Source organism: Alligator sinensis, unplaced genomic scaffold, assembly GCF_000455745.1.
Source record: "Alligator sinensis unplaced genomic scaffold, ASM45574v1 scaffold708_1, whole genome shotgun sequence".
NCBI classification, from domain to species: Eukaryota; Metazoa; Chordata; order Crocodylia; family Alligatoridae; genus Alligator; species Alligator sinensis.
This window is the reverse complement of record NW_005842183.1, coordinates 110,381-137,696: the sequence shown is the minus strand read 5'-3', so window position 1 is coordinate 137,696 and position 27,316 is coordinate 110,381. Positions and strand designations below refer to the sequence as shown.

At 38.0% G+C, this 27,316-nt stretch overlaps 1 protein-coding gene across 2 annotated transcripts; it reads left to right on the top strand.

Annotated features, from left to right (window-relative positions):
• The first annotated feature begins 1,098 nt into the window (after window positions 1-1,098).
• PPM1A (protein phosphatase, Mg2+/Mn2+ dependent 1A) lies at window positions 1,099-21,334 on the top strand. 2 transcript variants are annotated; one of them, XM_006026217.3, is made up of 6 exons: window positions 1,099-1,170; window positions 2,912-3,765; window positions 6,331-6,448; window positions 11,804-11,912; window positions 17,559-17,616; window positions 19,303-21,334. In XM_006026217.3, exons 2-6 carry the CDS (start codon window positions 2,932-2,934, stop codon window positions 19,330-19,332), a joined length of 1,149 nt encoding a protein of 382 aa, XP_006026279.1. In that variant the 5' UTR covers window positions 1,099-1,170; window positions 2,912-2,931; the 3' UTR covers window positions 19,333-21,334. The 2 variants fall into 2 exon arrangements, with proteins under 2 accessions (XP_006026279.1, XP_025062948.1); XM_025207163.1 differs by lacking the exons at window positions 1,099-1,170; window positions 17,559-17,616; window positions 19,303-21,334 and having other exon boundaries at window positions 6,331-6,471.
• The last annotated feature ends 5,982 nt before the right edge of the window (window positions 21,335-27,316 follow it).

The following is a 27,316-nucleotide window of genomic DNA, read 5'->3' as shown; positions in this document are numbered from 1 at the left end:
AAGGGGTGGGGGGGGCACTGAGAGTGAGTGGGCACAGGAGCGTGGGGCCCACACCGATGTCCTGGGGCCAGTGCTGGTGTGGCCCAGAGCAGGGCAACAGGAGTACAGGGTCCCGGCCAGCTCCCTACTCCCTGCAGGTGCAGCCCAGCTCTGCTCCACAGACCCCTGCCAGCTTGTGCCCTGCTCTGGGCCCTGCTGGCAGTGGCCATGGGACATTGGTCCCAACATGGTGACCAGGGGGCAGGCCATCTGTCAAGGGGCTGGGCTACCCATGGGGCTCTTGAAAGCTTGCCAAAACTGGGTAAGCAGCCCTCCCCCTGAACTAACTGCCTGCCCCTGATTTTAAGGCTATTTCTATTAACTTACATTTCTAGTTTTGTTTAATGAAAGCTGAAATTCTTTAGGAACAGCAAGCTCAACACCTTTGCTTCGAAGTGGGAGTTTTTTTACCTTCAAATAAATTATTTTTAAAGGCCTGATTGTATCTGAAGGGAAAGAATTGGTTTGCTTACCCCCAAAAACCAAACTGGATGTTGGCATTTTCTTTCACAAAAATATGTTGCAACCGACACATGCGGATGCATCCTTCAAAATGATGGTACTGTATGCTGTGGCCTCTACTTAAGTAAATTTCTTAGATGCAAGTTCCACAGCCACATTGTAGTTATCCTCCAATCTAATTATATATTCACTGCTACACTAGATCTTTAAATGTGCGAGGTAACATTTGTTAACATTATACCTGTGAAATCTTAATTTGGACAAAGCAGTAAAAGCTTCAGCCTTCCCCTAAATGAAAGAGGAGATATGAGTGGAGGGGTAGATACTTAACGCCCCCAAACAAACAAACAAACTTAAATTGTTTTCCATTGAGCATCGTTAGACTGTTGTTGGTCAAACTACCTTAAAGGTATAGTTAGTATCCCCTTTTTTTAGATGTATATAAATTCTTTTTAAGAGACAGTGACTTAAAAGGCACACCTACCTGATCATGACTAGAGGAAAAGTTTGGTCTGTATACTTTGCATTTGACAGCATTTTTATATAGGCATTTTTACTGTGTTTTTATCTTCTAGTTTTCCCCTTTTTGTCTGAATTTTTCAAAATGGGAAGGAGAGAGATTTTACAGAACTTGAAAAGGCAAGATAAGAATCAATTAAGCAGTTACAGGTCAGGAATTAAAAGCTTTGCAATAATTATTCAATTCAATTCCACTTATTGTGTTTTTATTTCAAAATATTCAAAGATCATTATAGTGCAATAAATAATCTCACATCTTCACTGAAATAATTCTATCCTTGAGTTATTCTACTGCTGTGTAAATCACTGGAGCTTGGGCCATTCCCATTCCAATAGTGGTTTTTAGTTGATTTAAGTAAAGAAGACATGCTTTCCACAGCAGTTGTAATGTGATTCTTTCCTAATGTATGTTTTGGATATGCCATTAACACACAAATGACAGTATATGTATGCTACACTTTGTGAACCATAATTAGTTACTATAAGAATCTATTTAATTTACAAATTGACAGTTTACTTTAACTTGTTATTCTGTTAATAACAACAGCATTGCACTTTTAATATTGACTGTCCCACTGAATGCTTATCAACAGAATACTGCATATTCAGTCAACTATGCATATATTTTAATGTGCTGCCGCAGTTAGATCAAATGTAAATAATCTTGTGTGGTGTGCCCTTGACTGTACATGTTTTGCTTTCAAATGGGCAGAAGGTGAGAGAAAATCCGCAAGGTTACTGGGAGAAATGTATTCCTTCTAACTGCAGTTAGTTCAGGAACTACACTAACAAAGTGGCACTGTTGTTTATACACAGTGGATCAGTTCTTTAGATAGATGTATATATCCCTTGTGAACGTGATAAATTCTGCCATTATAGCAGTCTAGTTTGGGACTGGACCAGAAAATAGTTCTGGCCTTCTCACAATCAGTTGTATTGATAGCCTGTTAGTCCACAAACAGAATAGGTCTGCAGGTCTTAAATTACCTTGTGTTTATACAACAAGGGCTTACACGGGCTGAACGATGCAGAATTTTTGACCATGTAAAATTTTGTCTGATTTGGATGTTTGAATGACTATACAAACTAATAGGGATCAAAAGGGTGGGATGGACATCTAGCGTGTGAGAGAATAAACCTCTGTTGGTCTAAAGTATAATACTCTGTTTGGGTACATGCATGGGTGCATACGTAGTTTTGTGTGAGAGACCGTTGTTTCTTGGCCGGTGTGTATATGGTATGCTATATATACAGTACTCTGTACCTACATATGACTGGGAAAGGGAAATACTAATGGAAAAAAAATTGCCTGCTTCTTTATAAAATATGAATGTCTAATACCTGTAACTTTCTAAACAGATTTCTTCAAATATGTCAAGGGCAGTAGTCCTCACAGAAGCTTTAAATACTTAAAAAGTTTGAAGTTTTAAATAAATATGGACCAGAGTCTGAGATGCTTTCCATATAGTACAACTAAGAATCTAAGATGTGCACTAATTTAATGGCTTGAACGGTGGTTCATCGTGCTTGATTGGAAAAACTACAAATTGTCAATACAGTGCAATCCTTTAACAGAGGGTACCAACTAAATATTCCCAAAAAGTGAGGCGTTGTTTCAGCTAACACTGAATGTCTTAAAACAATGCAAGCAAAGGAAGACAGTGCAGAGCTAAAGCTTACTTTTGTGTTTGAACACAAGCTCACTCTTATATAGCAGAAAGGACTAGGAACCAGCTTTAATTCTCTTGCTGTTGTTTCTTTTCCTTTTTCTGATCATTATAACATTTCAACTGTACTTTCTGTATTTGATAGTTTCTAGTGACACATGTTTAGATGGGTACTTGGTTTCTAGAAATAGCTCAATAACAATATTCTTTTTTTTTTCCATTAGTGCTAAAAGAACAACTCATCATGGGAGCATTTTTAGACAAGCCAAAGATGGAGAAACATAATGCCCAAGGGCAGGGTAATGGGCTTCGTTATGGGCTAAGCAGTATGCAGGGTTGGCGAGTCGAGATGGAGGATGCGCATACAGCCGTGATTGGTTTGCCAAATGGACTTGACGGATGGTCATTTTTTGCTGTATATGATGGGCATGCTGGATCCCAGGTGGCCAAATATTGCTGCGAGCATTTATTAGATCACATCACAAGCAACCAGGATTTTAAAGGGTCTGATGGACCACCTTCTGTGGAGAGTGTAAAGAATGGAATCAGAACAGGTTTTCTGCAAATTGATGAACATATGAGAGTAATTTCTGAGAAGAAACATGGTGCAGACAGAAGCGGATCAACAGCTGTGGGTGTCATGATTTCTCCTCAACACACTTACTTCATCAACTGTGGAGACTCAAGAGGTTTACTTTGTAGAAACAGGAAGGTTCATTTCTTCACACAAGATCACAAACCAAGTAATCCACTGGAGAAAGAGCGTATACAGAATGCAGGTGGCTCTGTAATGATTCAGCGTGTTAATGGCTCTCTTGCTGTGTCAAGAGCACTTGGGGACTTTGATTACAAATGTGTCCATGGGAAAGGTCCCACAGAGCAGCTTGTGTCGCCAGAGCCTGAAGTTTATGAAATTGAGAGATCAGAAGAAGATGATCAGTTCATCATACTGGCTTGTGATGGTATCTGGGATGTTATGGGAAATGAAGAGCTGTGTGACTTTGTAAGATCCAGGCTTGAAGTCACCGATGACCTTGAGAAAGTTTGCAATGAGATAGTCGACACCTGCTTGTACAAGGTAGCCAGAATTTTAAGAGGAGAAGCATATTTTCACTACAGTAGTTGAAATTTCTCTATCAGTTAAATTAATACACATCTTGGTTCAAATCTGTAGAGTATCTGAAGTTTGGTACCTATACACTGTTGTGACAATATCTGTATGATACAGTTGTATCACTTCTAAGAATTGCAATGCACATATAGCTTGGACCAGCGTGGCTTCCATACTGAGTTTTGTTGAGTGGCTAGAGTCGAATTCATGTAAAGACATGGTGTGTGCTCTGGCGTATTGGAAGCTGTCTGACAGTTTTAAGAAATAACTTTCAGGAAAAATAAATACCCCTTTAATTTTTATTTATTTTTTTTTGATGTATGAAACTTGTTTTTATATGCTTTGGAAATAATGGGTCTTATCCAGACAGCCTTACGTGGAGGCTGCATGCTTACGTGGTAGACAGCAGTGCCACAAACATGCTGTGCTGCTCTGTGTAGACTGCTTTTGATTTTGAAAGCAATGTAAATTCCTGCAGCATTGTAGACATGGGAATGGACCCTGGCTCTTAGTATTGCTAGCATTGTCGCACACATTCAGGTACAGGCAACCTCCTGCTTATTGCTGTTTCACTTGGCACTATTTCACTATACCACTCATTTTAAATTGATGCCTGATTCCACTTAGCGCTCATCGAGTTTCATTATAACGCTCGTGGTAGCCATCTTGGGTCATTAAAAACACTTGCAGTCTCCATTTTAGATTGTCAAAAGCTTTCGGTTTCACTTAATGCTCAGTATTTCAGGAACCAATTAGGAGCGCTAAATGGGGGTTGCCTGTACATTGTTTTTGGTTCATGGGGTAGCCATCACAAAACAACACCGTGTTTTTAGGACAGGGATACCTGCCATGATAATTTTGCAGTGTGGATGTGCCCTGAGCAACTTATATCACAGTACCACTATCACAAAGGTGAAGTAACTAAGTGGAAATTATGTTTTTCAGATGAACAGGAAAATATACCTTAAAAGAAGTAGATAAGAGGCAGACATGAAATCCTGATTTTCTTCATTTTCTGACATTGGAAAATTAAACAGCTGCTGGCTTGATTTCACCAAGATCACTGTGAAATGATTGATATTTAAAATTTCAAATATTTGGCCAAAATCTCTTATGATATTTTTTTTATTTTTAAAAAACAAAAAACTTCTTTATAAAATTTCATTTCTGCACAGAGAACTTTTTTTTCTCCTGTTAACATTTCTTTGTTATGACCTTTAGCTGTCAACCAGCTTTTTGCATATTATTAACTTGTACAGTTACTAACAGATGCCAAGTTTGAAAGTTTTCCATGTATAGTAAGTGTCAGCATTTTGAGGGTTTTTTAATAAAATGAAAAGTGGGTATGTTAAATGGTATTCTTATAGGTGTAGCTTTCTTTCCCTGGACAAGTAGTTAAACATATATATTGATACAACTGAGCTTGTACATTTGTGGGGAGGTGGCAAGTAAAGGCAAGATAACATCCTTGGCATTGACACCATTTTCTTGAGAGAAAGTTAACTATAACCATGTTAACTAGCTAATAGTTTCTAACATCTTAAAGTCAAGCTTTATGTGCTCACTTGTAATTTCAGCTCTGGAAAATGTTAGCACTGCTCAAAAAGTCGTACCTACTGGCAGGGACCTTATGCTTCTCTCAGTACCAGCATCCTATGGGCACCATTCTTGCAAATATGTGTTCACGCTCCACTTTACTTGAGCAGTCTGACTGGCACCAGCAGTTTGCTTGCAGGTAAAGTTAAGCATGTATGCAAGTATCTGCAGAACAAGGACCTCATCAGCTAAAAATACTTTGAATTAGATATTTAATAGTTTGTGCCCAGATCACGGACCTGCAGTATGGTATTCAAGTATTTTCTACAAGTTGTCTTCAGTTTGCTCACTTGTATTCTAAAAGTTTTGCATGGTGAGAAGCATTCTCATGTTCAGATAATGATGTTTGTGTCACTTGATCATATCATTTGTGATCATTGCCAATAGAAGGCTCAAGAAACAATCATTTATAGGGAACACCCATTTGATAATAGCAGCATTTGTAGATGAGCAATAGTGTCAGAGTTGTTGAGCAGTTTGTTTTGTAAGTGGCTTTAAATATCCTTACTGTTTGTGTTTACTCATTTGATGTTTGAACAATTAACATTTAATATTAGCCTCTAAACAATAAGATATTAAAGCAGGATGAAAACTGGTTTTGCCGTCTCATCACATTTCCCACAATGTCCGTTTTGCAGATAATATCAGTTTTCAGCCAAACGAAACATCAATTCTAGGTTCGCTATAAAGGTCACCCTTAGAAATTTGGCTTTGTATACATTTTGAAAAATCTGTGCTGAATGATTCTCAACATGCAGATTTCTGGAATGGTGTTTGCAAGAGAGCTTTTTCTTGTTTAAATAGCATGACGAGCGAAAGTGCTTACACAACAAACTTTGATATGGACTTGAGATTAAAATCAATGTATGTGCATACATAGTGTCTGAAATACAGCATATTATCTAAAAAAATGTTTTGCTTTTTCTTCCCCACTAGGGAAGTCGAGACAACATGAGCGTGATATTGATCTGTTTTCCAAATGCACCAAAGGTATTGCCAGAGGCAGTGAAGAGAGAGACAGAGTTGGACAAGTACCTGGAAAGCAGAGTAGAAGGTGGATCATTTACACAAAAATAAGTAACTTTGTTTCTAAACAAACCCCCAAGCAACTAAACTCTTAACACGTATATGCTTTTTATTAAACCTTTGTGTGCCATTGGACATCTAGTGTACATCTTGGAAAATGCCCTTGTGTAGTCCTGTGGATGTATACTGTATGTCCTGACAAAATGCTGCTAAAAAGGCAGCAGTTCATGACCCTGGAAATTCTATTCAGGGTGGTAGGGAAAAGTAATCCATTTGTGCTCCATGGGACCCTTGGCAGCAATAACTTCAGGCTGGTAAAATCTGGCTTCTGTCCTATGTAGTTAAATGAAATCTGGTATAATATTAAGATGGCAGTTTGAATATTCTGTTTCTGTAAAGCCATGTACAGTTGCACACTTTGGCCCTAATTAGTATGTTGTGTAATTGAAGGGTCATAGTTTTGAATAATGTAATCGTAATATTGCCTCTAATATGACTATAAAGTGCAGCGTTTCAGTATTATAGCTAAACAATCATGCTGAACTGAAGCTGGCCATGTAATATCTCACTTGATAGTAACTTTTTAAAAATCAGATTGGTTTTGAATGTTAAAATGGTAGAAGAAACAGAGTTTGCCATTACTAGCAGTGATGGCATTAAGACATGATTGAAAAGGTTTTAATAATCAATCAAGTTAAAAATCAAAACAAGGTTTTTGAACCAGAGATCAGGTTTGAAGAGTGGATACCATGAAAATGCTTAAGGTTTCCAAAATAACAAAAATATACGTAGCATACACATTCAGCTTCACTTCTAGATTAAAACAGTATTTTTAAAATGGATTTGTAATGATTTTGTCGTTATGAATCTGTTGTATTACTATGCAAGCTAACAGTCCTTAGTAGCATGCATTGGCATGATATGCAGAGTTCTTGCAGAACTATCATGTCAGTGATTGAATTTTATGAATGCTCTGTGCACTTTTCCTTATTCACTATGTGACACTAACAATAAAAATCTCAACTTTGGAGATTTCACAAAAGTCTTGCCAATATGGGAACAGCTGGAGTTAAGATGTGTTAACTAAAGTTGCAGTTAGTGTACAAGTTCAGAGTACACCAACTCCTGTAATGGATGTTCATACAAAAGCAGCGTGGTTTTAAATTTGTTGCTGCTTAATTCTGAAGAGTCAAGTAGATTGAGGCTGCTCTGTTTCTGTATGCGTGTCCGCTTACGGTGTAAGTGCACTTTGACGTGGCGTCTACATGATGGGGAACTGAATATGTAGTAAGCCCAGTGGTTGCTCTACACTAACTCCCATGGACATTCTGAGTATCAGGACACCATACCAAAGCTGTGTTAGTGGGTAGTAAGTACCCTTTGTGTACCCAAATGGCAGTATCCGCATTGTGGACACACATGTGCATATCTGGCTCATGTCTAGGGGGCGGAAAAATGAGGAGGAACAGGGGCCTTCAATGTTCTAGCTCCAATAGCTGAGTCGTTAGGACACTTGCAGGAAATAAGACCGCGATTCTAGGCACCCCTCACCCAGGGGTGGTTGGAACCTGCATCTCTGATTTGAGTACACTGCTAATCAGCACACCACAAGTTAGGCATTATCCTTTCCCCTCTCCGCTCCTCCTGAAGGCGTTCTGTTGCAGCTTGCATTTCATAGCCATTGTATAAAATGGATGGAGTGCAGTGGGGCGTGGACGTTTCTACCTCACTGGGAGTTAGAGCCCAAGGCAGAACGAGATCAGGAGACATTCCAGTGAGTGCCTCTCCTTCCTGGCCCCCGTATCTCCCTTTTTTGGCTGCCCAAGGGGCCAGCTTCAGAAGAAGTTAGTGAAGAGTAACTGGTGTGCTATAAATTCACATCCTAGCCTACTGCACACTAATGTACTCATGTGCATTAACTTCACACTTTTCAGTTAATTCATCTTAACCCACTGTGTAGATGAGCTTTTTATAAGATCAAGGTTTATTCAGGTTAAGGCTGCGTCATTTTTAACTGACATAATTTGTCTAGATGTCTGACAATACATGGAAGGAAAACATAATGTGTAAATGAAGACCCTAAGTGCTGGAAGAGAATGGGATTATCCTATATAGAACAATGCATTTGATTGGTGATATCTTGCATTTTTAGAAATGCTGCATTTCAGGGATGAGGGAGACATCATATTTGTGTGGAGAAAGACTTTCATGTAGATATAAAGCACTTTAATCCTAATTTTAATAGAATAAAATGTGGACAGTTCTAGAAAATACGTTGCTACTTCCCTTTAGAGTCCACACTTTATATTGGACTTAATTTTTTTTTTCTTCTGATGTTGCACATAGCTGCATTAATTAGACTTACAAATGCTTATAAAAAAAAATGCAACCTGAGTGATTTGTGTAAATCGTATGTAGGCGGTGAAGAGAGATGGCGCTTGTGTGAGTGAAGTTAATGGGGCTGTACACAAGGGAGGATGGCAAGATAAAGCTGCAAATTTACCTTTTTGTTATATTAAACTGAACCAGTCTTATGCAACTAAGTTTGTTTCATGTTGTAAACGTAATACTATCTACTGAGGTAGGACTGATATGACCGTTGCTGAAACTTTCAGAGCTGTAGTGAATTAATTTTACAGCTGTTATTTTAAACTGTATGAAGTACCACTGTTACTAAACATTTAAAAAATTTCTCAAAATTAGCTGAAGAAATGATAAAATATAAAGAAATTCTAAAAGTATTTTTACTAGTCCGTGTGATTTAGAAAATTAAGCACACTAAATATTTACTTGCTAGAAATATAGTGCATAATAACTGCATTATGAAATATGTATTTTGACTAGCAAAGTCCAGAAAGTAATGCAGTTTAAAGGCATTCTATAACGTGTATTTTTTTTTTTTTTGGTTGACCATGGCCATTTTGAACAACAAAAGGAAATATTTTTTTAATAGGCTAATAAATATAAACATTATCCACATCCCATTATACTAGACTACTTTTCATTCCTTCGGTCTATTTTTTTTGTGTCCGTTTTGAGACATTTTCCATGGCTCGCTTCTGGAGGGTCAAATAAATGTCTGGAGGTGAAATAAGTGTAAAGTCACTGTGTGTCATGTTCTAGTAAATTAGTGTTGCTTTAAAATGGTTTTAAAGATTTGATGATGGTCTAAGAAGGATTGTCTAAGAAATCATTCTAAAATATAGTTCTTTTTTTTTTTTTTGATTGCACTACACTCCATTTACTGAGATGTCCTGATTCTTTATTTTTGAGATAACATGACTTAAAGGGGTTTTTGTTCCACTTTAAAACCAGCTTTGTTAAACATACATAATAAAGGCCATAACAAATCTGATGATTAAATATGTATTCCAAGGAGCTAATTGAAATGGAGAATCTTAAATTAGTTGCTTTAAATTCCTTATTTTTAATCAAATTCTGAAATTTTTAATTTTATTTAGAATTTTTATATGAAAATGCCATTCAAAGTAGAAAATAAGTAGGTATGTTTGGAATTCTTTATTTTAGGATTACAAGTATATTTTTCCATTATTTTACATGATATAACCATGTAGAGGGCTTAAACTAGGTTAAAGAGAAGGAGAGTACAAGATGTATTGAAATAACAATTAATTCAGTAACTTAAAAAAAGCCAGGACATTGGCTCCATTTATTGTGTCATCAGTGTTCACTCAGACTGTACCTATATCAAAGTATAAATGTATTAATTTAGTGGAGATTGTATGTTAAATGTACTACAGTTGTAGGTTGTGAAACTGTGTAGTTTAGGCAAGCGATAATCCCTTATTTTTGTAAAGCAGAACTTTAGTTTTAGAGCAATGTAGAATATACTAGATGTTCAAGATTACACAATAAAGGAACTTGGCAAACCAAATCTGAGATCTTTGCTTTTTATTCAGATTAACAGTGTTAGACTTATCTTTAGCAAATGCTAGTTGGCAAAGCATGAATTTTAACCATAGGTCTTGAAAAGATGGCACGTTTTGAGATGTTTGCCTAATGTGTGGTATGTAAAAACCTGTTTTCCTTTTGTACTCACAATGTAGGTTTAGAATTAACAGCTAATGTTTGTGCTGCAAATTTTGACACTGGTTATAACTTTCCACTGTATATTGTTTGCAAGGGTTCAACTTCAAAATGTCATGAAGTTGGGTTTTTTTACAGAATATTGCAGCCTGGAAAACTGTTCTGCACACAAATCAGTTCGCCAGTGTATCAATATATTGATCTCAGAAACTTTAGTGTGTCTTAACTCTCTCACTTAAGTTACAAAAATGAAACTTGGAAACCGGTGCTTTATTCTATACATCTAGTTTTGGAAAGTGCATGTTCCACTTGTTCCAGCTAACTGCTTTTCAAATTTTGTCAAGATTTTTACTAAATACAAAATACTGCATATGCAGATATTATACATATGCCATAATACTCACTCGAAGATCAGCAGTTTCAAGTCTAACTAATAAATATACTTCTCGAAGACTTGCTAGTTTATTGGGAAACTGATGCTTATTTAAACATGACGGTAGTTGACAGTTCTTATTTTGTAAGATTTTTTTTTTTTTAAATAGGTAAATCGGAAAACTGATGAGACTTGATTTTTGTTTTTTCAAGGGTGATAAGAGCCTAATGGCTTCTCTAAATTCAGCAGAAGTTGTAGGTGTTCACTGCTTCAGAAAATCATGGTTAGATTTTAGCATTTTATAACTTCATTCATAGTCAACTGTGCTGTTGCTGCAGTAGATATTCTCTTATTTATCTAGGTAAAAGTTAAATTGGGTATTTGTTGCCCACAGTTCAAATATCCTTTAAATTAGTCGGCGATGAAGTTGTCTTAACTTTGACATTCTTGGGTCTTGTTAGTTTAAACATTGTTTTTAATGTTTGTAATTCTGCACATTCAAGTAGTTATAAAGTGTTTCTCTTATTTCTTTAAAGTATCATGCATTCTACAATGACAGTAATCTAATGTATTCCAGATGATAAAATGACATTTTAAAACCTGCTTTTTGTTCCATATGTTTCATTGGTACAGCGCAATACATAATATGCCAGGGGAGCCTGTTAAAATGACCTTTGTTGTCTAGCTATCATTTTGATAGCATATTGTGTATTTACAAAAGCATAATTGACTTCATCTGCAAGATAAGAAATTCTAGCTGGTATTTTTTCCCCCCAAATGCATGACACATTTTTACAAGATAAATTTGTTTTTCTGTTGTGGCACAAAAGTAAGTTTATGATGTTGAACATGATAAATGTTGTTTAAAAAAATGCTAGGCTGCTTTTTGATAAAAGTCAGTTTAAACATGTCTTTTTAAGTTAAATTTAGACTGCACTTACAAAAAGTACTTCTGATTCTCAGAGATCATAAAGAAGCAGGGTGAAGGCGTACCAGACTTAGTCCATGTGATGCGCACGTTAGCAACTGAGAGCATCCCAAACCTCCCGCCAGGGGGTGAATTGGCAAGCAAGTGAGTTTACATTGGTCTAAATTTTACTTTTAAACTAGATTAAGATTTTTTGGGGGGGGGTAAGGCCACTCTTAAAACAAAAAGCACTTATGTGGGGAGGAGGAGAAGGGTTGTATATTCTCAATTTCTATTTTTGTACCTTGACTTATTTGAAACTGAGAGAGATGCAGAGACTAGGGTTGATAGTGGATAATTAATTTCTAAAATAAAAAAATAAATCTGTTCTTCCTGCAACTATAATCTAAGTCTTTAAGGGTGGCCTCACCTGTTGCTTGTTTTGATAATGGGTATTAACAACTTTTATGTTTTAAAAATGTAAGAAATAGAATGGATTGTTATTTTGCAATATGGTGTATACACTAAGATGAAATACAAATTCTCTTGTGAAAATTGGCATAATCAGAGCCGTCCCTAGGATGGGGTGAATTGGGGCAAACCGCATCAGGCCCTCCCTGGGCTTTTGGGGGCCCCGCAGAGCGGGATGGAGCGGAGCGGTGGCTCCACATGCAGCTGGTTGCTGCCGCTGTGGCAGCAGCTTCTTCAGGTCTGGGGCTGTGGGATCAGAGTGGGGGCAAGGCCCTGCCTGGGCTGACTTGCCCGGGGCCCCGCACCCTGCTCAGGTCAGCTCTGGGCATCATCCTCAGTAAATAGGGTACTGAATTTAAGACTTTATGTACATTTGCTGTGATTATTGACCATAGTGAATTAAGTTTGAATGAGAGACTAACCATTTTAAGTTGGCATTAAAACTTCAAAACAGTCAAAAATTGTAGATCCCAAGTTTAGCAAAGTAAGCAAATATTCTCGGTGTCTGTTAAAGTATTCTTAGAATTCTGATGCCCGTCATGACTTCCAATGAGGAACAAACAATAGAGAACAAATGAACTGCAAAAGAAACAAATGCCTTGTTTTCATGCTAATAGTTTTAGTGTAGAAAAAGCAAGCCAGCTATATGGTGTGAGTTGTAAATAGATGCCATTTGGACAGTATATTCCAATTTTCTTTGAAAGCATTCATGATACATTTGGCACATCTAAGTCTTGCAGCATTAAATTGGAATGTTTATCATTCTTTTGTATCTGTTCTCTGACTTCCACAGTGTTTTTCCTGATGGACTTGTGAGCAAGTATTTTCTTGCTGCACCTGACTTGAGAGGTCTTTGAGGGTGGTGGTGAAAGGGGTGGAAATGCACCATTTCATGGGAAACAGTTGGTCTTCTACAACACAGTTGCATCATCCTGAAATGTTGGAACCCTTATATTTTTTTAACCTGAAAAACAATGTATAGGACAAAGGCACATTCTGGCTGCACTGTTTGGCTGAGTAAATTAGATTGTAATTTAAAAAGTTACTCTTGGATTTATTTCCTACAAATTTGATCCTGTATTGACATGTTTTACATTCGGGTTGTGTGCATGTGAACTAATCATTGCTTGTCAATTTTCTTATCTAAAGAAATGCACCTAAAATCTATTGTGCGACTGAGCATATGCTAGCTTGCTTATAGTTGGATAAAAAGGACTCTGAACAAATAAATAGCTTAGACTCTGATTCAAGAAACCTCATGTATTAGGATTGGCGCTTATGCATGAGCTTAAAAAGGTCTGAAGAGGACTCAGCTTCAATGGGCATATCTACACATGCAATTATGGCACATGAATAAACTGTGGAACTTGTTGCTCTGGAGTTAATTGCTTCTAGGCACACTGTTTGAACGTGCACCTGGGAGCAATTAACCCTAGAGCAATAAGCTCTGCAGCTTATTCATGCACAGCATATTGATCTAAGGTAGAGCAGCCCTGACTAGTAAGGGGTCGTGGAGGTCAGTTTGCCGGCCTGCAGCTGCTCCCCCCCCACTCGACTTGCTGCAAGAGGCTGCCTGGGGCATGAAGGTGTCTCAGCACAGGGCTAGCCAGCAGGGAGCCCCCACATGGAAGCACCTTTATGCCCCAGCCAGACCCACCAGCATATACGCATGTGCTGCTAATGACGTCTTTACTCTGCAACAGGATAGTACTTACATTTACAAGTATTATCCTGCTGTGGAATAAATTGATTTATTCCAGCCTAATAGAGGTACATGTATAGATGCTGAGACATTTACTGCACTTAGTCCATTGTGCAGTAAACATCTTGTGTAGAAGCACCCAGTTTGTGCTTTACTGAGCCTTAATGTAACTTAAAGGGAGATTGTCAACTTGAAAATAATTTTTCCTAATTTTTTGTGCACTTCTAACACCTTAAGGTAATTCTATAGCTGAGAACTTAAGGAGAGAGGTCTTTTATTATTTTTTCCCCCCCTCCTTCCAATGTGTGTATGGCACATCACTGCAGTGATCCATTTTGCTGTTTTCCCTCATTTATTTGGGACTTCCCAATAATAATGAGTAATTTCTTTAAAAAAAGAGAAATGTGGAAAAACTAAAACTTTCCTGGGAATACACAGTAGTAGTATGTGTAACGGCTTGCAAAATGTTTATAAAGATTGATCAGATGTCAAGTTAGTGGTCGATATCCATTTGAGGTAGGATTTTGGAAGTGCAGTGGAAAGCTTAATTTTATCATTTACAAGCAATATGCTTGGTTGAAAAAGTCAAGACCAAAACTTTAGTGGAGTATAGTAACATTGAAAGTAGTGAGCCTTTTTTTCCCCAAAATCTTTACATCTTATGCAAAGGTTAGGAATGAACAGAATGTCCGAGATCCTGCCTTTTCCAAAGGTCTTACAATCAACTCATTAAACCTACAGCCACTAGGTGATGCTTGGAAGAGTGGATTCACTGAATGACCGTTATATCTTCCTCCTCCTCTTTCCCCTTCTGCTATCACTCTGTTCTGTTCCTAGTGTCATAGCAGCTCACTTTGTATTCAAATGCATTTAACACTTCGTCCTTTGCAGAAATTCATTTATTATTAATATAGTCAGTCGCCTTCTGCTACATCAGGGCATGCAGATACCTCTGCAGACCTTTTCTGCACCCTGGTTGTATTGAATCAGAACCATGGCAGGTTTCAGCTTGGTCAGAAGCCTCTAGCCAGGAAAGCTTTCATAGATTTCACAGACATCAGGGCTGGAAGGGACCTCGGAAGATCATCGAGTCCAGCCCCCTGCCCAAAGGGCAGGAAGTCAGCTGGGGTCATAGGATCCCAGCAAGATAAGCATCCAGTTTCATCCTAAAGGTGTTCAATGAAGGCGCTTGAACCACCTCCGGTGGCAGGCTGTTCCAGACCTTGGGGGCTCGGACAGTAAAGCAATTTTTCCTTATGTCCAGCCTGAAACTGTATTGCAGTAGTTTATAACCGTTCAACCTCGTCATCCCTTGGGGCTCTCTGGTGAACAAACTTTCTCCCAGATACTGGTGGTCACCCCTAATAAACTTATAGGTGGCCACCAGATCACCCCTGAGCCTGTGCTTTTCCAGGCTAAAGAGCCTCCTAGATCTCAGCCTCCTGTTGTAAGGTCCGTTTCCTGACCTCTGATCATGTGCATGGCTCTTCTCTGGACTCTCTCAAGCTTCTCCACATCCTTTTTGAATTGTGGAGCCCAAAACTGGACGCAGTACTCCAGCTGCGGCCTCACCAAGGCTGAGTACAACGGCAGAATGATGTCCCGGGGTTTGCTTGAGAAGCATCTATGGAGGCAAGCCAGCATTTTGGTTGCTTTACTAGCTGCAGCATCGCATTGCAGGCTCATGTTCATCTTGTGGTCAATGATGACCCCGAAGTCTCTTTCTTCCATGGTGCTAGTCAGCGTAGCACTGCCGAGCCTATAAGGATGCTGCAGGTTTTTCCTCCTAAGGTGGAGAACCTTGCACTTTTCATTGTTAAACACCATCAGGTTCTCGTTCGTCCACTGGATCGCCCTCCTGTCTTCTGGTGTGGATGCTTTGCCCCAGAGTTTGGTGTCATCGGCGAACTTGGCCAGTCCACTTCTGACTCCAACGTCCACATCATTAATGAAGATGTTGAACAATACAGGTCCAAGGACAGAGTCTTGGGGGACCCCACTGGTGACAGGGCACCATGACGATTGACTTCTGTCAACCACCACCCTCTGGGTCCGACCACGGAGCCAATTTCCCAGCCAGCGGATCGTGGTGGACCCAAGGCCACAATTGGTCAGTTTCACCAAGAGGTGATCATGGGATACCAGATCGAAGGCTTTTTTGAAGTCAGGATATATGACATCAATCTCTTCTCCCTTGTTTAGGTGATAGGTCACCTGGTCATAAACGGAAATGAGATTGGTTAAGCACAACCTACCCGCAACAAACCCGTGCTGGCTGTCCCTCAGGATGTTGGCGTCGGCCAGTCCATTAAGGATGGCCTCTTTAATAAACTTTTCTAAGACGTTCCCTGGGATAGAAGTCAGGCTGATGGGCCTATAGTTTGCTGGATCTACTTTTCTCTCTTTCTTGAAGATAGGCACCACATTGGCCTTCTTCCAGTCTTCGGGCACTTCACCAGAGCACCAGGAGTTCTCCAAGATCCGTGCCAGAGGCTGGGCTGTGATGCTTGCCAGATCCTTGAGTACCCTGGGGTGTACAAAGAAAGTAAAGAAAGCTTGAAAGAGTCTCAATCAGTAGTGCATATTCCTGCATATTCCCTGTTTCTTCCCCCCCCCCCCCCCCCCTCCAAATTTATTCTTTGTGCTGTGGGTAAGGAAAGCGTTTCCCCCCTTTTCCTGTCCTTGGCTTGCCGCCCTCTCCCCGCCCCCCACTTGATTCTTCTGGTTTTCAGATTCTTGCTGTAGTAAACCCCTAAATACTTTCACCATACAAATAGGAAATCATAGATTATGAGCTACTTCTATATATCTTTGTAACTTTTCAACTGAGCGCTTACCAGAGGACTTGGAGTGCTTAATCTGTATCTTGGCGATGATGTTAAATGAAGTAAAATGTTAAAAGTGAACAAAAGAAGAATTTTCAGAACACTTATAACTCACTTTTGCCACCATGTCATGGAGTTCTCTAGGATGGGAATATGCTTAAAATAAAGCAAAAAACAAAAAAAAATGTTTTAAGATGAGTTTCTTTTGGAGGAGGAGAAAACTGGACATGTGATTGGGAAGCTTTTACTCATTCATAAACAAAAATAAAAAAAGAGACTTAAAGTTTAGATTTAAAGTTTTATATTTTAAACAGTATGGTCAATTAAAAATGTGTATTTTAAGCTAGTTTGAAAAGAACCCAAAATGCAGGGCTTTCAGTAATGCAGAAAAGTGTAGTACTTTCCCTCCGCTCCTACCACTCCCCACATATTAGTGATATATTATTACCACCGTGTCCAGGAGGAATACGAAAACATGTTACATGTGCTACTCATCATTCTACTCTCCCTTGCCTTCCCCTTCTGAAAACGGAATGTTGTATACGTTCCCCTTGAAGCAGTAAATCCACCAGTAAAAAAAATGGTAGGCAAAGATGTAATTTTCCACAAACCCCTCAAAACTTTTTAGGTTTAGAGTGGTCATACAGCACTGCGTAAACTAATGTCAACCTTAGAGCATAGGAGCAAACTTGTAACAAACTTGAGTTCCCTATCTTCGGAATCTTTTTAGCCATTCTTTCTAAGGGATTGCATTTAAGAAATGTGTGGCCTGGTTTTAAAACAATACTGATCACTTTGTTTTGTTTGGTTTAGACGGAGTGTGATTGAAGCTGTTTATAACAGACTGAACCCCTATAGGAATGATGACACTGTAAGTATGTCTTTTGCCATCCCTTTTCCTTAAACACCCATTTAGCTGTTTGTGTGCAACTTCATGGAGCGCCCTTGATAATGGAGAGATATTTTTTCCATAAGCAACACCATTGTTTTGTAGAAGTGCCCTGTTTTCCTGTTTTTTTGCCTTCATCTTAAACCACAAAACTTCCATGCATTATTTGTTGTTAGGCTTTGCAAATTCAAGACCCAGAAGTCTCTTGTCTGGTTGTGGTACCTGGTTTCCCAGTATGTGGGAAACGATACAATCTCAGATGCCTTCATGATGGGAGAAATTGTAGCGTTACAGTACCACAAGAACAGTGGCAATTTCTACCTGTTTAAGTTAAAATATTTCTAATTGCTTTGGGAAGTCGTAATTTGTCTAGATAAATGAAAAAGAACTCTTATTGCAACTTTCTGTTGATCACGTGTTTGCTAGTTTATAATGGTTGCTTTGCTCACACTTACCTTTCAGTTAACATAATGTTCCCAATAGTTGGATTATCCTATGCTAAAATTTACGTAATTTATTCTTTTTCACACCAGGAAAAATAAAAACAATTTAAAAATCAGCATTAACTCCATTGACAACAGAATTGCTTTGTAAGGGCTATTCTTTTACAAGGTTTTGCAGCTACTGTAATGGACCAGGTTAATTAACAATTACAGAAATGAAATAGACTCTAAATGTTTCAGCATAACAAGTTGCCTGCTTGCTTGGAAAGTTTTGTTATCTTTTTTTGTCGAGCAACTTTCATTAATGCTCTCTTCTGTTTTTAAGGAAGTGACATACCTGTAGCTGAAAGAGAATTGGCTTTATATTCTGGATATAAAAATTGTGCCCAGTGGTGTGTCATTGCTCTACAAAAGTATAGAATGCAAATTGCTACAATTTAAGGACCATTGGTAGCTCTGTGTGGCAGTATGCATACTATATAATGGTTTTTGCACTTCCTGTTGACTTTTTATGCTCTCAGTAAATCAGGCCACACCAGATTCTAGTTTCTCTCCTTTTCTGGATGCATCTGGTACTATATGGGAACTACTATTTCATGTTTAACTTGTAAGTGAAACAGTTATTCCAGTACTCTTCCCTCATGATCATTCTTCCATTTTTGGCTCCTGCAAACAAACAAACAAACAAAAAAAAAACAAAGGAAAAAATAATTTCTACTTTAAAAGATGCGCAAGGAGTATAGGGCTGAACTGGTTTGAAGTGAACTTTGGAATTGCTTGGGTATACTTACGCTGTTGCTATTTAAACATGGTGATTTATGTCTACATTGCAGTTGAGAAGTGGGACTTCAAATGATTGTAAACGAAACTAGTTTTTATCCTAGCTAGGTCAGGTAACAGTTAAGCTGCCCAACAATGTTTTAAAGATGTTTCAAGGTATCTTAAGTCTTTGTAAACAACTAATGTTTTATACTTTACAGCAGGCTTTAAAATGACAGATAAAGCTTTTAAAGTAGTAAATATTTCTAATTTATACTTTTGTATAAAATACTTGTAAAATATTATTCCCAGTAAGAAGCTCTTTATGAAAAGGAAAAAAACCCCAGAATCCTAAAATTATCCAAATTTTTTTTTTTTTTTTTACCCTTTTCAGTCTGGATTATCCAGAAACTGCTGTAATTTTGGGCGCTCCAGACTTTAAAGGGTTCCTTCTTTTTTCTTTAAGGACTCCGCATCAACTGATGATATGTGGTAAAACTGCCCATCTAGCTGTGGAGTTAACGTTCATCCTTCAAATGAAAGTGCGGCCCAACCTCAGTGACCCTTCTTAACGTCCACCCTCAACTTTATTTAACGAAGGGAATATGATGTGTTGGAGAGTGACTACACCAGAAAACTTCAGCAGTACGACGTCTAGCCCAGGAACTGATGATTTTTGTATAACAGACTTCTGTAAACGTGATCTCAAACCATAATTCATATTGTAAATCAGACTCCAGCAATTTATGTTGTATGATTTTGTTTTTGTAAAGTGCAATTGTCCTGTACAAAATGCTCATATTTAATTATGAACTGCTTTAATTCACTATCAAAGTTAGAAGAAACGTTTGGCTTGTTGTGTGATGCAACAAATATATAGCCCTTTAAAATCATGTTGTGGTTTTGGATTGCAAGGAGCAGCAGCCTAGCCAGGTAGATGCTCAAGAGGTGCACAAAACTGTAAGGATTACTTATTTATATAAAGCTGAGTGTTTGGACAGTTTATCCCAACTATCACGTGTGAATTGCTTGGCGGTGGAAAAATAACACAGTATACCGCTTGTTCATGTTTTCTGTTGCTGTTTATGGTGATCCCACTCCTGTTCTCATTTGAAATGAATTGGAGATTTGGCTTGACTTCAGTGGAACAGAAGATCATACTCTGTAATAATAGAGCGGGTTCAGAGCCATACCAATTTTGGGGTTAGAAAGCCTTGATTCTTCACCTGCCTCTTACAAAGGCTTACATGAAATTTGCTAATCAGTTGAGCACAGAGGAACAACTTTCTACATACCAGTAAGCATCTACAGCATTTTAACTATCCTGAGTGGCTGGGTTGGCTGCTGTTCCAAGTAAAATAGTCTGAATTCCATTTTATCAATAAAGCTTGATTTAACAAACAATAAATTTAACCATATACGTGTAATTCCTTTTTTCCTGCCTTTTACAATTTCAGTGCCATTGTAAATGCGGTTTTCACATGTGGGAAATATTTTAATAATTGTAGCCCATTTTTAAAATGGGGAGAACTCTTGACTTCTGCCCAAGGCATAGACGGACACTAGAGGATGTAGCAATCTTAGTCTATATTTTTACATGTCTCTCTCTCTTTCTCTCTTTCTTTCAGGCTTTTTATTCACTGAGATGTGCATTGGCTTGAATTTGCCTACTGCTTAATGAAAATACATTTGTCAGAGCCTGACAATCTTAACATTTTATCGTGGGGTTTTTTATTTTTTTTTGGTTTTAATTGGCCCATTTATTTGGAATGAGAAAGTAGTGGTTAAACAGTATTTGTGATTTGAAACATAGCATGTTGACAATATTTAACTGTTGGTTATTAAAATTCTAATTTTTAAATTTTATAGGAGTAATAAACTAATTTGATTTAAGCGTAGCTTTGTCCCATTGAACATTCAAAAACGAGTTTTCAGATCAGTCATGTTTGCAAAACTACTGTTTTGTGCACCTTGTATTGTCTTTTTAGATTGAGGATATTGTATTTGTTATTAATATATAGTTTACTTTAATCATTCAGTAGGCAGATTCCCCAAAAGTAAAATAAATGAATAAGTAGATTGTAATATTTTACTGCAACTAAACAAAAAAAAAAAAAGTGAAAACTTTGGTGTATAATTACTTTTTGATAGGAAAATGTGGTACGTTGCGTTTTACTATAATTTGTCTTCTCCCTAACTTTGAAATATACATATTTGTATATATAGCCTTAAAACTAATGCAGAGTTAGGGATCACTGAACAGTGCAAAAGTAACTTATAGTGTCTCAGAATTAAGTATAGTATATACCAGCATTTTTTTCTTTTATCCCTTTTGTTTATGTGTGGTGCTTAAATGTTACTTCATTGTATTCAATTTGTAACCTGTTCAAGCATGAATGAAGAGAACATAAGCACTATTTGTATTTATAAATTTATAGCAATTTTGCTTAAAGAACCAATTCCTTACCTACCTACAAATAAATGCTTAAAATGTCTAATTTTGTTGTAGAGTGCAAAACTATAATAATGTCATAGCTTCGCAGGCACCTAATGAACATATGTATTTAATACTACACGGTATACTAGTACAGGAAGCTAAACTTATTCTAGGACTAGACTAGGCAGATAAAGTTCTGTTCATTACTTTTCTACATAGACTAAAGTTTAGTTCTGGAAACTGCAAAACCTTGAACTGGACTGTGGAAACTTTGAGATATAAAACCTTTTAAAAATTGCAGAATTGTGGTGGAAAGCCATATTTCAAACAATAATCACTTAAAATGTGTCAGTGACATACTGTATATTTAAAGCCTTTTCTTATGAGGCCCTTTCTAAAGAATATAAAGAACAATTCTGCTATTGCTACCAGTGCTGTAACTAGATTTGGAGGTAAAGGAGGAATGTTTTTTGCCATCCCTTCTTTTTCTGTCTTATGTTCAGCGCTTTAATCTGGTGAGAGCACTGAATCACTTATGTGCGCATAAACACTGCCATTTTAGGTACAGAGTAGAATTATGAAGTACATGAATTAAGTGCATAAAATATTCTAGCAAGGGACTAGCTGTACTTTTCACTAAGCAGCAAAAAGAAAAATTAAAAAGGCACTTTTGCACCTTTGTGCATTTCCTTTTTGCACCAGTTAAACTTTTTTTTTAATGCTAAAAACATTAGCACCTCAGGGGCAAGATAGCAAAATTTTTGAAGTATTGTGTGCTATTTATTTCCCTCTGGAAGAAGATTTTTTGTGTGACATAAATGCACTTGTTACGTTCAAATATGTATTTTGAATATGCGTTCAAATAGGATGGTCCCAACTTGCTCATTTAAACAAACAAAAAAAAAAGGCAATGACATTTTGTAAGGCAACTTTGCTTCCCATGCTGTTCAAGTTTCTGTTGTTCCTTTACATTTGACAGCTTCACTGGTTTCAATTTCTGTGAATATTGTTGTAGCCAGATTAAATGTTTTCACTGATCATTTTGAGGGGGGATGTGACCTCTACTGCTTTTGTAGATGACACTGTATTCAAATAATCGTATGCGACTCGGAATTCACTCAAGATAGGGTTTTTAAAAATGCATTAACTTAAAAAACCACTATCCAACTTGATTCAGTTGCATTTTTCAGTGGGCCCTGGTTTTGCAAGACTCCTGCACCCGTTTATTGACTCGTTGCATAGACATGTTGGGGGCTTCCCACACACCATGGATTGCAAAACGGGGGGGCTTACAGTTGGCCTGCTCAGTCAGTGGCACTAGAGAGGACTTGTCCCTTTGCCATCGTGCGGTTTCATTCTTCAGCAGAAATTAGAATCGGAGAAAAGAATTTCATCTGTATTGTCATTTTAAGTCATGAAGAGATGTGGTAATCCCAGGACAGTGTGTCACTACAACAAGATGCCTGAAGAATATTAGCCAATAGTTAAATAACTACAGCATTCTCCTTGATGGTTATTTTTGTAATGCATGGGAGTTATTAACATCTTGTATTTATGGGTATTAACTGACTTGACTATCAAATGATCTACTGCATAGTTTCCAACTGAATTGGTTAAAAGCTGTAAGATTTGAGTCATTTTGCTCAGTCCAAGAACTTGAAAATTCGTAAGGTAATTGAAATAAACTGAAACGTGGAACATAGTTTTTATTACAACTGATCTTTTTTTGAGGGTGGTGCTATCTTAGGTAACCCGTGACATTTCCAACTGGCAGACGCTTCTTACTCAACATTAGTGTTCATCATTCAAAAAAAAAAAATAGGACCAGATCTTTCAGTAGAATCTTTTTAAGGAAAGGTAACAGTCTTCGCTTGAATGTCCTCTTCTAGAATTGGCTATAAGATTTTGCTTCAATATTAAACCGTTTAAAAAAAAAAAAAAAAAAAAAATTTAATCGCAGAATTGAAATGTCATTAGTTTTTTGGAGGCGTCCAGGGTGAAAGCATCACAAATATATTAATTTCTGGTAGGACTGTGCAAACGAAGGTACAGTTTCCATTACAAAAGTCTAACAAGATGGCTGCCATCATCAAGAGACTCAAAAATGCCTATCGTATTTTAATTTTGTTCCAAAGATTCATGCAAATGCTTGTTACCTTGAAAACTTTATGAGCTCAAGTTATGGTGACTTTGTTCAAGAAGGCTTGGTATGTTTGAATACCAGAAATTTGTGTCAAGTGTAAACATGTTCGGAGCATGTTACATAATGGGCAGCTCATTATTTGAAAATTTTGCTAACGTACTCTTTTTGTTAATGATTCATTTCACGGAGAAACGGACACCTGCAATAGTCCTGCCCCAATTCTGCAACAAAAACCCTTTTAAATTGTAATGGTCCAGTTTTCTGCAAGGGTTGAACTTCCTTACAAGTCAAAATATGTTTCAATAAACTGTTTTCTAAAAATTCAACTTCTTAAACCAGCATTACATCTCCCTGGGGCTGGCTCAGATTAGGTTGTTTTCTGCCTTCAGCGAGAGACAGGCCTTTTAAAAACAATTTATGCCTCGTGAAATATACTCGGACCCTATGAATGTTCAGGGTGCTGCGCTGAGCAAAATGAGCGCCATCTCTGCCGTGAGCCGCAAAGCTAACGTGAAAAGGGAAAGAAGCTGAGCGGTGCATACTAAGTATCTTGCTTAGCTGGGCAGGTTCTGGAAGTGCTGGCTCTGGGAATCTGATCCTTCAGTGCGCTCTGCATGACCGGTTCTCCACGTCGACGTGGAGTCGTCTTGAAGCCAGTGGGTCTCTGCACAGATGCAGGAAGCTGAAGCTTCTTGCAGGATTTCCTGCTTACACAAAATCTTGCTGTGCTGCCAACAGAGCCAGTGGCTGCAGGGGAGAGACTCATGCCATGTACCATGGTAATTGTCAGCATGGCAACTCGGGAAGCCCTAGTAACAACTTCTTAGACTTTCCATTCCCCCTCCTTTGTATGCAGTGATTCATTCCTGAACTGCACCATTTTTGTGATGTGCACTGACAGTACCATGGTTATACCCTTCCTCTTTAACGACTTTTTTTTTCTTAAAGCAAAGTCTGTAAAACTTAATCAGCTTACTCTTAAAAGTCCCCAAAATGATTGTCCTGCCCTCTTTTGCCTTCCTAGTTTCTGAGATCCTGGGAAGCAGCCCGTTTCTTCTGTGTGCCACCAAGTACATTTAAACTTGACCATAGTTCGTATGTCATGGAATAATGGTGTGAGAGAAAAAGTTGGGTTTTTCACTTCTAGCAAGCTGAATGATTTGTTGACCTGCAAGGAAGTGGATCGTCAGTATATTTCTGAGTTAATTTTCGTCTTAGCTTTGCAGGTCACCTTTGATTCACTGCAAAGCCCTTTTTCATTGCACATAGTCACAGTTCTAGGATTTCCCTCAAGCTTGAGGGACCATCCTATACTTGGTTCATCTTTACTAGCTTCTCTCAAGCTGAAAATTGAAGGAAGTTAGGCTTATAACATTTCCTTTTATGCTGGCAATGGAAAAATGACTCCTGTTAAAATATGGTTCTTCTCTGTAAAGTTATCTGTAAAACAAATGAATAACAAGGTTAATATTGATTGCACTTCAGCAATCACATCTGTCCGGTTCACAATAAAACGTTTTTTCCTATGTTCTGATTCTGAAGCTGCTAAAAGTCAGGCTGGGTTCTTTTTGTGTCCTACTTCACCAGTGATGATAGCTCCTCTGCCTTGGGTTTTTAGACCAACTCCTCCAAGGACTGCTGGCCACACTTTAAGAATATATTTGGGTGCCTACAATACAGATAGGTGCTTTGTGGGATTTTTCAAATGTGCCTTAATTTCCTGTGGTTTGTGCCTAGGCACTTTTGTGAAATCCCGTAATGCATCCATATATCATTTTAGATCTGGCTTGTGCTGCTCACTGCAAGCACTGTGTAGGATGGTGAAGCCTTCTGAGGGGGGAGGAAGGGGATGGGGAACAGGATTTCATTCTCCAGTCTCTTGAAGTATGAGCCATGCTAGTAATCAACCTGATCTCCCCTAGCTGCAGGAAGCAGGAGTACGTTTTACCTGTAGCTGACAAAGTAAGCGGGACTCTTCATATGCAGTGGGAGCAGGCCTTCTGAGTAAAGAAGGTGCCATTATTGATAGTAGAGGAAAAACAACAAACTTCCTATTGGATTTAAAGGAACTTGGGTAAAAAATAATCATTAAACTTCTTACTTGTGTCAAAAGCTCTAGATTAAGATTCCCAGCTTTCAGTGCATCTAATTTCACTCATGGTGGCTTCTCATTTTGCATTTCATGTCTATTTGTACACTGAAAATAGGGTTACCCATTTCACTTCCTGGGTTTTAGACATTAGGAAAACACTGCTGTTCTTAACGCAAAGTATGGAGGCAAGTTTAAATTTGATGGCCCCAATCCTGAATGTTGCAGGCACATTTAGGTTTCTGCCCTGCGTGCAGTTTTACAGAGACTGATGTACATGCACCATGTTTTTTGCAGATTTAGAGCCTGCCTTGGGTTGGTTTTAACTGGAATTTAAAGAGAAAAAAATGCAGTAATTTTTTTACTAGATCATCAGACTCAATGTTCTTTTAAGGAGAGCAAGGTGGCAATGTTAATAGGTGTTAGTTTCGTAGAAAACGGCAGTTGCTTAATCTTTCCAAGATCTAAATGAACTGTTTTCCTTGAAAGCATCAGATAGGCATAAATTAAAAATTCCTTCTCTTATGCAGCTTTCTACTTGTGGCTGGGTAAAGCTTAGGAAAAGGGTGAAACCAGGTTGCACCTACAGGTGCAGCCAGGGAGAATTTTTCTGGCACTCAAATGTCTGAATAAAACCATTTTTAAGTGCTAGGCTCGGGTAGTACAATTTCTCTGTCCAGTGACAGACCTACCGAGCGGTCTGGCAAGGAGACAAAAACCGACCGCGCCTGTATTTTTGAGGAAGGTGGTATTCTTGCTGGCAGTTTGATAGTGTCAGTGCTGCAGCATGAAACATCCAAAATATTAAACTAGAAAATCAGCGTTTACTATGCAGATCCCAGAACATCCAGTAGCACTAAGTGTTACTACCATAGTGTAACCACTTGATTCTGGAAGTCAGGGTTTCCTAGCGTGCATGATGTTGCTGGCATTGGGATTCATTGCAACCTTGGGTACCAAGTGTTTGGATTAACCTGATCTGTTGATTAACTTAACTCTTTGGTGCCAGGAATCTAGTACTTGTAAGTGCTAAATCAAGCAAATTCTAGTTGTAAAAATACCATATAGCTTGGTGCCGGGAAATCCCAACCACCAGTGCCAAAGGGTTAATATGAGGAGACGTTCAAAAGCATGGACTCTGTTATGCAGGGGAAATGGAATAGTTTTAAGAGTATGGAGTCTTTAGTTTAGTTTCTAGAACTGGCTGCTTGATGAAATCCTTTGAACAAAATTTATCATTGCATCTGTTTTGGTGCGGAGGCCATCTAGAAACACTGAAGTAGTTTTTCACCTGTCCTTACACAGCTGACTCCATGTCATAGCAAAAGACTTCATTTGTAGTGACCTGCTGTGCCTGTCTTTGTAGAAAATTCATAAGCTCTTCTTTACGTTTTGTGGAAGTGTAACCTTTTCATTGATAAACTGTATAGTGTGTTATGAATGGAGGGATTTAAGCTTGAAAAGCATGTTTGCAGAATACACAGCTTCATTATGAAATTTATAAATTTAACAGAGTAATATACAAGAGCAAAATTATTTTCCTTAAGTAGAATGTATAACATTATATAATAAATTATTCTTCCCAGTAATTCACCCACTGTTTACAGTTTTACGCAATTCAAACTGTGTTTACAGAAAGTTCAATAAATGTATATTTTGTACTATGTACAGATTCCTGGTCCCAAAGAAAATGTGTGGACTCTAGTTTCTAACTTTGAGATTGTACCTTTTTTTTTTGTTTGTTTGTTTGGAGTCAATTGAACAAATTGCATTAAGCCTGTTATCTGTGGAAGACTGTGTTTGTGGGAAGG